The sequence below is a fragment of the Thunnus maccoyii genome, chromosome 10, assembly GCF_910596095.1.
Source record: "Thunnus maccoyii chromosome 10, fThuMac1.1, whole genome shotgun sequence".
In the NCBI taxonomy this organism is placed as follows: Eukaryota; Metazoa; Chordata; class Actinopteri; order Scombriformes; family Scombridae; genus Thunnus; species Thunnus maccoyii.
The window spans coordinates 15,923,091-15,934,636 of NC_056542.1; the positions used below are offsets into that span (position 1 = coordinate 15,923,091).

Sequence of the window (11,546 nt, forward strand, 5' to 3'; positions counted from 1 at the left end):
ATATGGTCATAAGCCAAACAGGAAGATAACTACTTCTGTAACATATCCTGATTGCCAAGAAATAAAGACTGGAAACAATGCAAGAAGAGCTGAAACAATATTTGTCGCTCGGCTATTTTAATAATTGATCAGCCTAATTGTTTTAAGACATTTTCCAAGCATAAGTTGGTAGTTGAGAAAGTGTACATTTTCATTATTTTCATTATTTTATGTTTCTGATGACATCATGACATTTAGTCCAGCTATCCTGATTTTAAAACAGAACATTGTGGTGTTACTGAATCAAATCATTAAAGATAAAGCTGCTGTCAAGGCTGAATGATAAACCATGGAAAGCAAACAACTTCTCCTGGGCCCAGACACCCAGGAGCTACAAAAGTCTCGGGTTCAATTTGTGTAAATTAACTGAAAATTTGTCAAGGACTTTGTAAAGCTAACACAGGCACTGCATTATTACATAATCACAAGGGCCTGTCTTGTGGAGAGACCTTGTGTCAAAATCTGTTTTTGCTCAAATTGTGCACATTCCTAAATAACCTGTATACTGTAAAATTTCATTAAATCTTCAAAAATGTAATGAAATCCTCATAGTGTCCAGAGTATTAGTTCAGGTTGGTTTCTGGGTGTGCTTTGTACACGGTGCTAGTTCGTCTTGTTGTTCATCACCTTTATGTACATTTGGTAAATATTATACATCCACTTTATTTATTAGTCTAATTGATTCCATCCATAAGTACAAGGACATAAATTTGCATGAACTCTTTAGAGTGAAAAAAACTAAAAACTAAACACAAGGTGGCAGCATTGGAAAGGCTGCATAAAGCATCTGTAGTGAGAATGGTGAATATACTGTATGTGAAAGCAGTCTGCCTCTCCCCTCGCTTGCCTGTACAAACAGTGACGTTATAGTCAAAGTCTGAAAGTGGGACTGTGAAATGAGTCCGTGAATAATGAGCTAAGAGACTGCATTTTAGTTAACATGTATATAATAGGGATGACCGTGTTTTTAAAGACGATTCTAAAGGCATTTATGCTTTAGTAAATGTGCAGTAGAGAGTGGCAAGACCCTGAGTTTGCACAATATATATAAATATACGATATATTTTAAATTTAAGAAGCACGCAAAACAATTTATAAAGTGTGACAGCATTTATTTTAGATTCTTTATGAGTAACTTTTGACATACAAGTCAAATGGCAATATACAGTGTCTTCAGGATCAGTATATTTCAAATCCCTCAAGCCTGCATAATAACCCAGTCATGACAAGTTTGTTTGTTCATCCAAGTTTGCCTTCATATGATAATGACATGCATATTTTAAGGATGTGACTGTACTGCTGGTGCAAGTTGGACCACTAGTAGAAATTAAAATAGGTAAGAAAATCTTGAAGCAGTGTTGCCAAAGTATTTATTTAGCTGCAGCACATCACAGCGAGGGCTGTCACAAAACTGACGAACTCTTTGAAATCAACGACCCCGTCCTTGTCGTTATCCAACATGCTGAAGAAATCGTCCACTTCAGCTTTGGGCTAAAGCAAGAAAAACAGAGGAAGTTGTAAGTAGATTGTAAAAAAAAAAAATGGCAAAGAAGGATTCACAGCTCTATGGTGCAATAGTACTACATCTTTTCTACTCACTCCTCCCTCAGGAAGCTCATTACGGAGCATTTCACTGAGTTCTGCCTTGGTCATAGTGTCTTCGTCTCCGTCTTTTCCAGCGTACTCGTCAAAGGTAGCCTTGAGGAGTGTCATTGCTTGCACGACCCCTGACATGGTGGCTGGAAGGAGAAAACATTGTTGACTGTGTATTCACTCATTTTAAATGCGTGTGGTAATGTGGTAATGCTTCATGCCACAGTTAAGCACATGCTTTGGAACATAAAATTAAAAGAGTGGAAGAGCACGGAGTTGGATGAACAGCCTGTTAAAATACAGTCAGGAATGTGCAGAGACATGCCTGATTCCTCGTTTAGATTATGAAAAGAATGTGTGCGCTAAAATCCATATTTCACTTTTTTCTATGTATTTTCCTTTTGCTTTCTTGTCTTATTTGATCTGTTTCTCAAGGATAAAGCATCATTTGTGTAAAACAACAGACATGATCATCCGTGCAACAGAGATGCACAGATGGAAGCAAATTGGTAGTTTGGTTTGACAGGCAAGGCTGCATTTTTTATAAAAACAATTCAAAGCATCTGAAGCTATGATAGTCTGCCTGCTTGCTCACTTTACTGGCCCTTTCTTATCAACAGCTCTGGCTCTGCACTGTCATATCCTCACTCACTAATTTTCAGTCCCTCTCAGTTTTCCCACACAGTTTTCCTTCCAAGGTTTACGGTGGAAAATCTTGGTAACCTTAATCCTCTGAATTCAAACCAATTAATCACTATTATATCTTTAAATTATAATTGTCATAACCTTACCAATTGATTTGTACATTGACACAGATTGAAATTATAATCCAGATGCAGCACTCCACACAATCATGTTAGATACTAGATCAACTATTGAGATAAATGCTGCATTTTAAAAGGGTTTTTAAATGTATTTCCACTTACCAAAGTTTTATGAAGACTCGTGAGGGTCAAGAGGATGGAAGAGAAGGATGTGAGTGGAGAGCATAGACACAGTCCAGTTTAAATAGAGGTTGAAACCCCCCACCTTTTTGGCCCTACCTCTCTTTTTGTCTTTTTTCCTTTATTCTCTTTTGTTTGTTTCTTCCCCTCCAGAAAAACTTACAAAATGCCAACGTATTGGAATGAAGTCTGTCTCGCTTTTCCTTTCACATACGCTCCTCCAGTAATACCAGTACTGGACATCTTAAGTCATATAAGGATCGTCAAGCAAAAACATGTGGTGAAAAAACTGATGGCTGTCAATATAATCTCCTTTCAGTCAGTATGATAAGGGAACATGCATTCAAATACATGTGATGAAAGGCTTTTTGAATATTCTCTCTCTTAAATGGCCTTAAATGGTAGTTTCTTGAATGGCCTTATCACTGCTGTTAAACAAACTTGAGTTTTGGAATACTTTCATCAGAAAGTGTATTTAATATTCAGGAGAACCATTTGAGACAATTTGATGTTGCCTGCTTTCAGAACATTATAAACTTGCTATCCTTTCATATGACAACAATGACCAAGGGGGTTCTTATATTAATTTATCGAAAACTGTAGTCAAAACAATGATGTCAGGGATTATACTTTCTATTCCAACGGGCACAAAACATTTTCTTGAATAGAAGTTCTTCTTTCTGACCATTCATTCAGTATTTTGATGGCTTAAGTCTCAGATTATCCCAACCAAAGCTATCAGATGGCAATTAAATTCAACCTTACTGACTAGTCCAGTAGCTTTCATACAGACCAAAATCTCATCTCTCTTCTGTTGAAGAAGTGAAAGGATGCTCTGGATCCTTCTAGCTACACCCTGATTTCTCTGATGATTTCAATTTGTATGCTAAGGATCTGGTTCTGCAAGTGGAGAATATCACTCAATCTTTTATCTGACAGGACAAGACTGGTTTAGGGTCATTAGGGCCCCCTATCAGGTTAGTCTGGCTATGCTGCTATTTGTCCATCTTCATTTGAGAGGTGAATGTTGAGAGGCCTCCTGTAGATTTTTTCTGATTTACCTCTTATTTGTGCAGGCTAAAGTAATGCGTACCATAAGTTGTTCATCTCCTTTAATTAATTATTTTTTCAATTCAATTTTATTCATATTGCACCAAATCACAACAAAAGTTATCTCAGGGCACTTTTCACATAGAGCAGGTCTAGACTGTACTCTTTGATTTAGAGAGACCCAACATTCCCCCATGAGCAAGCACTTGGCGACAGCTGCAAGAAAAAACTCCCCTTTAATGGCAAGAAACCTCAAGCAGAACTGGGCCCTAGGTGGGTGGCCATCTGCCTTGACCTGTTGGGTTGAGAGAGACCGGACGATAGTTCCACAGGAGATGGGCCTGATAGCTGAAGGCTCCGCCTCCCATTCTACTTTTGGAGACTGTAGGAACCACAAGTAAGCCTGCATTCTTGGAGCGCAGTGTTCTAGTGCGGTAAAAGAGCTCTTTAAGATATGATGGTACCTGACGATTAAGGGCTTTGTAGGTGAGGGAAGGATTTTAAATTCTATTCTGGATTTTAAGGGAAGCCAATGCAGAGAAGCTAACATGGAACAAATATGAGTACCTCTGAAATGTAGTGGAGTAAAAGTATAAAAGAGCACAAAATGGAAATACTCAACTTAAGTACAATTGCCTCAAAACTGTACAGTACTTGAGTAAATGTACTTAGTTAAAGTCTACCACTGGACACCTCAAAGAGAAAAAAACTAGAAAATTGAACACAGGGTGGCAACATTGGAGAGGCATCTGTAGTGAGAATGGTGCATATATGAAAGCTGTCTGCCTCTTTGTCACTGTTATTTTCTATTTTGTCTGTAAAGCATCAAAACTTTGATTTTATAGTGTAATTTGAAAGCTGGACTATGAAATGAGTCCCCGAATGATTAGCTAAGAGCCTGAATTTTAGTTAACATGTTATATAAAAATGATCATGTTTTTAAAGATGATTATGAAGGTTTCTGTTTGTTTATGAAAGTTTTACTTCAATGACAGTGACATGTATATTTAATGGATGTGACTGTAGTGTTAGTGCAAGTTGGAGCACTCAAGTTTTTCATTTAGTACAAATTAACTTAGGCAAAGTATTTATTTAGCTGGCCAACTGCACAAAACAATGAGGGTCTTCACAAAAGTGACATACTCCTTGAAATCAACGACCAGATGGCAAATAAAATCAACCATACTGACTAACACAGGGTTTACTAATCCACTCTGAAATGAACTAAAACAATTTCAATAGGGGTGACTGTGTTAATGCTCAAAATTTGAGTGACGACTAAGGTCTACATCAGAGTTTTTTGTATTTCTTTGTTCTCAACATTAGCTAAAGCTAAAAACAAGTCAAAACTCTACAGAAGGAAAACTTCAAATCGAAAGCTGACCCTTGAGGTTTTCCTTAAAGGATAATATAATTCTTTGGCATGATCTAAAGCCAAGTTTATCCTACATCAGGCAAGGCAAAAATATTATCTTAATGTGGAACCACCAAGTCATCTTCTGGCTCTCATCCTTAACGAATGTGAGTTGAAATCTTATATCAGTGTTATTAGGACCTCTGATGGCTGCCGCTGATCAATACTGATTCACTGATGTGTACATGTAAGCAGCATTTTAATGTTGGAAGGTTCTAATCTATAACAATACATATATAACAAACGGATCATATGTTTTACATACAAAATGTTAATCTGAAAAGTACCTAGTAACTATAGCTGTGAAATAAATGTAGTGGAGTAAAAAGTACAATATTTCTCTCTGAAATGTAGTGGAGTAGAAGAATAAAGGAGCACAAAATTGAAATACTCAAGTAAAGTACAATTACCTCGAAACTGTACTTAAGTACAGTGCTTGAGTAAATGTACTTAGTTAAATTCTACCACTGGACACCTCAAAGAGAAAAAAACTAGAAAACTGAACACGGGGTGGCAACATTGGAAAGGCATCTGTAGTGAGAATGGTGCATATGTGGAAGCTGTCTGCCTCGCTATCACTGTTATTTCCTATTTTGTCTGTAAAGCATCAAAACTTTGATTTTATAGTGTAATTTGAAAGCTGGGCTATAAAATGAGTCCCCGAATGATTAGCTAAAAGCCTGATTTTTAGTTAACATGTTATATAAAGATCATGTTTTTAAAGATGATTATAAAGGTTTTTGTTTGTTTATCTAAGTTTTACTTCAATGACAATGACATGTATATTTAATGGATGTGACTGTAGTGTTGGTCCAAGTTGGAGCACTCAAGTTTTTCATTTAGTACAAAATAATGTAGACAAGAAAACTATGAAGCAGTGTTACAAAAGTATTTATTTAGCATTTATTTATTATTTATTTATTTAGCCAATGCATGCAGTGAGGGCTGCCACAAAAGTGACGTACTCCTTGAAATCAACGACCCCGTCCTTGTCATTATCCAACATGCTGAAGAATTTGTCCACTTCGGCTTTGGATGAAGTCTTCGGAAATAATGAGAAACAGAAGAAATTGTAAGTAGATTGTAAAAAAGCAAAAATATGGCAAATAAGAATTCACAGCTTTCTGGTTCAATAGTAGTACATTTTTTATACTCACGCCTGCCTGAGGAAGCTCAGCACGGAGCAGATCAGAGAGTTCTGCCTTGGTCAAACTTTGTTTGTTTCCATCTTTTCCAGCATACTTCTCAAAGGTAACCTTGAGGAGTGACATCGCTTGGACGAGCCCTGACATGGTGGCTGGAAGGAGAAAATATTGTTGACTGTGTATTCATTCATTTTAAATGTGTGTGGTAATGTGGTAATGCTTCATGCTACAGTTAAGCACATGCTTTGGAACATAAAATTAAAAGAGTGAAAGCACATGGAGTTGGATGAACAGCCTGTTAAAATACAGGAATGTGCAGAGACATCCCTGATTCCTTGTTTAGATTATGAAAAGAATGTGTGCGCTAAAATCCATATTTCCAATCCATATTTCCATAAATCCGTATTTTCCTTTTGCTTTCTTGTCTTATTTGATCTGTTTCTGGGTGGTAACAAACCATTGGTTTTAAACAAGAGACATGATCAAATATGGGTGGTGCAACAGAGATGCAAAGATGGAAGCAAATTGTTAGTTTGGTGTGACAGGCAATTATAAAACAACTCAAGGCATCTAAAGCTATGATGGCTTTCAGCATAGTCCGCTTGCACCCTTTTTCTTCTCAACAGCTCTGGCTCTGCACCGTCATTTTCTCACTCACTCATTTTCAGTTCCCACACATTTTTCCTTCCAAGGTTTCCGGAGGAAAACCCTTGGCAACCTTAATTTTCTGAATTCCAACAAATTTCACGATAGTCACTATGATATTTTCTATATTACAATTTTCATAACTTTACCGATTGATTCATAAATTGACACAGATTGAAATGATAAAACAGACGCAGCACAATAAACAAACCACACCCAGGGGCTCAATCATGCATCTCATGTTAGATCCTACATATTAGGTATCAACTATTGAGATAAATATAAAACAGTTTGTCTAAAATGCTGCTTTTAAAAGGGTTTTCAAATGTATTTCCACTTACCAAAGTTGTATGAAAACTTGTGAAGGTCGAGAGGACAGAAGAGACTGATGTGAGAAGAGTACATGGAAACAAACCTTTTTAAATAGAGATTGACACACCCTCTTTTTAGGCCCAACCTCTCTTTCTGTCTTTTTTTTCATTTTTCCCTCCAACGAAACTTAACACATATCAACATGATAGAATATACTCTGTCTTGCTTTTCCTCTAAAGCCTCTTTGCATACAGTATCGCTCAAACTTTTGACTGGCACTGTACCAGTAATACCAGAAAACTATAAGTCATATTTGCATGTTAGCTCATGCGTTATGTTGTTTCAATTTGTCTTATTATGAAGCACTTTGTGACTGTGTTTGTGATAAGTGCTATATAGATAACATTTTAGAATAGTATTACACTCAATTAATGCGGAAAAAGGAATCCCCCTTTACTTTCAGGTTTCAAACATTTACTGTTAAATTAATTTGAAAGCCCTTTATTCTCAATTTTTTTTCAATTTTCAGTATTATTCTCTCTTGTTGTATGCATTTATTATTTAAGGTAAGCTCATTATTCATATAGCCCAATTAATTTGCAATAATTGATTCATTCCTGTTTTTATTGTCCAGTCCAATGTCACTCAATTTATTGCTTTCTATTTTTAGTTTTGCCCCGAAGTTAGTGACAGTGGGTTAGCCTTACCTGACCAGGCTCACTTAAGTTGGACTGGTGGACCAGCTATTCCCATTTTACTGTCAATCTCAGCCGCTCCTAAACAGAGAACGGAGAAAGACACTGTATATGTTCCCCATCGTGTTCAGTTTTTTAGGTCAGTTTGGATTGTTTGGATTGCATGTATTGAGTTCTGTTTAGCTGACCTCTTTTATGGGCCCAGAACTTTAGTTACATGTCTTTTGTAAACTGTTCTCTGTTTTTGGGTAAATAAAACTCTCTTTTTTGAAAAACTACCTGTGACTCCTCTTGCTGCCAGCTTGATCACTTACATGAACTAAACAATACGTATGAGAGACTATAGCCTCCAGGCCTCTGTAGTTTGAGTGAGAACAACAATCAACAAGAATCAACAATGTGTAGATATTTGTTTATATGTTGCAACTGGTGTGTGTCGCCAGTTTCACAACCTTAAGTGGCAGCTTTATGCTGGAACATCTGACGGTCAGAGTAATTAGATTGGGATTGAGTACAGACAGAGACAGCATTACAGACAGTAAGAAAAAAAGGAGAGGGGTTGGCAGGATCAGGAAACAGCATGACTCACTGGCAGAGAATGTTTGGATTTGGATACCAAATTAGCCTTAAGTGAACCATTCTGCACGCCTCACCCTCTATACACACACACACACACACACACCTCTATTGAAAAATATTTGCTCAGTACATCAGCCATTAAAATGTTGTGAGAGTGTGTAGCTACTGTAATAATTAGCTCTTTCCCATCCTGGATTTTTTAAACACATTAGGGACTGTGTTGAGTTGTAGAATGATGTACATAAAAATTATGTTTTTGAGTCCTTGTGGATCCAGTTAATTAGAGGACAAAAGATTAAAATTTTGTTAATTTACTAGACTTGTTTTGGGATTCTTAATTAAACAGTGTGTCATACTTTTACAGTATTGTCAGTTAAAGGAATAGTTCTACATTTTGGAAAACATGCTTATTCACTTTCTTGCTGAGAGTTAGAATGGAGGCTGCTGGCTTAGCTTAGCTTAGCTTAGCTTAGCTTAGTTTAGCATTGTGCCCGGCCAAGAAATGACTCCCATAATACCACAAAGTGTTGTGTATATTAAGTTCAAAAGGGGAACTGTAACAGGCAAAGGAATGCACCAGGATTATTACATTATCTGTCTTCACTGTTGTGATTTGTAGTTTCTTACATTTTTAATATCTAAATCTGGAAACAAACTGAAGGTATATTTTAACTGCTCTTCTAGTTTACAGTTTGGTAGCCTACAACTGGACTTAATATAGAAGACTTCAAACAGTTGTCATTAAAGGTTCAAGTAAAGCTTCTTTTTGTAAATACAACTCCTGTAACTTAAGCAGATTTGTGTGAAGTAATTTACTAAAATCAGCTTTTTTATTAGGTAAATGAAAACCTTCGATATAATACAATAATGCTGCTGCTGGATAAAGGCTCTCTGTTTATGGCAAAACAGGCTGCTGTACTGTGCACTCTCTGCCTCTCTCGTGGTAAAAAGACCAACGAAAACTTTCCATTACAAGCCAGTGGTTGATTCACAACTATGTATGTGCGTGCGAGCGTGCATGTGTGTGTGTGTGGGTGGGTATGCGCTCAAGTATGTTTTTGTTTACCCAAAACAGAGGAAATAGCTAAATTACATTATAAAGCACTACTGGCTGTAATAGATAAAGAGAGATGAAAAAGAGCAAAAGAAAGATTCTCATCTTTCTTTTGTTTAAAAGGAAGGAAGAAAAACACAACGAACAAGGTTTTGTTTTTGACTTTTTTTTTTTTTTTTCTCTGTCTTGGTCTTCATCTCTCCCTGCCCTTCCCTGTTCCTTTCATGTTTTTTATGTTTTAGTGAAGGTTTCTCTCTTTAGGGCTCATTTGGCACAGAAAATGCAAAGTTATTTCATGTACACATGATTTCAACAAACAGCATATGCAGTCAATTAATGCAGATGGATCAAAAAAGGCCGTTAAGCAGCTCCACTTGCGCAATAGTGCTGAGTTCATTACAGTTTATGAGCTATGGTTTGGCTGGATGTTTCGCTAGACAGAAACAATGGATCAAAATTGGAGCTTAGTTTGCTTGGCTTGGTTGTGTGGTTTCAACAGGAATAATGCGGCTGCTACCACGCACTTTGGTTTACAGAGAGGTGTCATTGGATACAAGGAAATATGAGACGGAATTCAAGTTTGTTCAATGTATGACTCTCCTTTCCTTCCTCTCTTTCTCTCCTGTGCATTATTGGTCTCTGGTCTCTGGTTGTTTCTGTGCTTTGTGAGTTTGTATTATTGCTGCTTATGCTGACGCTGATACTGACAATATGCTCTTGTAAAATAAACAAACTGTAATTGGACTGTAGTATGATAATAAACAATACCCCTCCTTTTATGTGCAGGTACTGTATAATTTCCCTGTTGCAGATTCATGTACTGCAGCAAACACAGTTTTGCTCGAACAAAGCACCATTGATAAAAAAATGACTTTTACTGCCAGTGAGTGTATACTTGTTGAGTGTTATAGGAGCTTAAAATTGTTCCAAAATTAATTGTTGTTTGTGGATGTTGATTACAATCAAATATCTATCTATCCTTGCATTCATAGGTTTTTTTCTTGAGAGGATGTTGCAACAGGTTTCTACTTTTGATCTGTGATGACTAGTCAATTCTACAAGCAAATTTCTTTTCATTCAATATTCTCTCACTTGTCACTTTGTCGCACCACTAGACTACCACTTTTCACTTATGGTAGCAGTTTTCCAAAAGTTTGCCAAATCATTGCTCATTTTTCTGAAGTGTAGTTTTTCCCTGCTCTGCTATTTTCAAACATCATTTATTCAGTTTTGGCCCAAAATATAAGTTTGCGTATTCCATAGGACATTCAACATCCAAATCGATGGTTGGCTCATTCGTACAGTTTGTTCTTGAGCATCTTTGTTTGAGAGTCTGCAAGCATCCAGCTTGGAACTGAAGCTTTCAGTTCCTGAGGATAACTGAGATTCAATGAATATATTACACCCATTAAGCATGCACATGCAGAGGCGATGTAAACTAAGTCATGCAGAACTTCAACACCCTTGATCACTATTCCAACATCGGCTGGAGGAATGGTGGCATCACCTCCCTCAACACTGATGCTGTAAATGCCGAGGATGACTTGTTCAAGCTCCCTCTGAACAGCTGTAGCATCAGAACCCTTTACATAGGAGATAAAAAAGGACAAAACCAAACTATGAAATCACAGATTGCTGAATTCCAAAGAGTAACTTTTGCATTTCAGGTTTCCCATATATGATAATTTAATGAAAAGAGCAAGATACTTCAGACAGTGTTATGTTAGAAGTGTGTGGCGGTGTAGACCCTGTTTTGTGCTTGTAATTTATTTTCTTATTATTTTGCTGTGTTTGGGATGTTTCTGGGCGTCAACCTTTGGGCAGTGGGTTTGTAGCCCCCAGCCAATAACAGCGCAAAGGGTGTGAAGTCAAAACTGGTAGCATAGCGACCATGTCACATCACTGTCAGCCAACGCTGCTTGCTCTCTTCATTCACTCTCTAGCTCACTCGACCAACTCTCTCTCTCTCTCTCTCTCTCTCTCTCTCTCTATCTCTCTCTCTCTCTTGCTCGGTGAGGTGGGAAGGAGGGGCCAACTTTGAATGCTGTGTGTTTACAAACAAATCCTGCATAGTAT

The 11,546-nt window shown here is 37.2% G+C and overlaps 1 protein-coding gene across 1 annotated transcript; it reads right to left on the reverse strand.

Annotated features, from left to right (window-relative positions):
- Positions 1 to 1,342: 1,342 nt before the first annotated feature.
- On the reverse strand, positions 1,343 to 7,279 carry LOC121905428. Its single transcript, XM_042423648.1, has 6 exons — positions 7,172 to 7,279; positions 6,198 to 6,337; positions 5,974 to 6,082; positions 2,559 to 2,574; positions 1,639 to 1,801; positions 1,343 to 1,530 (listed from the first exon to the last, which is right to left on the reverse strand). The coding sequence occupies exons 1-6, from the start codon at positions 7,233 to 7,235 to the stop codon at positions 1,414 to 1,416; spliced, it is 609 nt and encodes a 202-aa protein (XP_042279582.1). The 5' UTR covers positions 7,236 to 7,279; the 3' UTR covers positions 1,343 to 1,413.
- Positions 7,280 to 11,546: the final 4,267 nt, after the last annotated feature.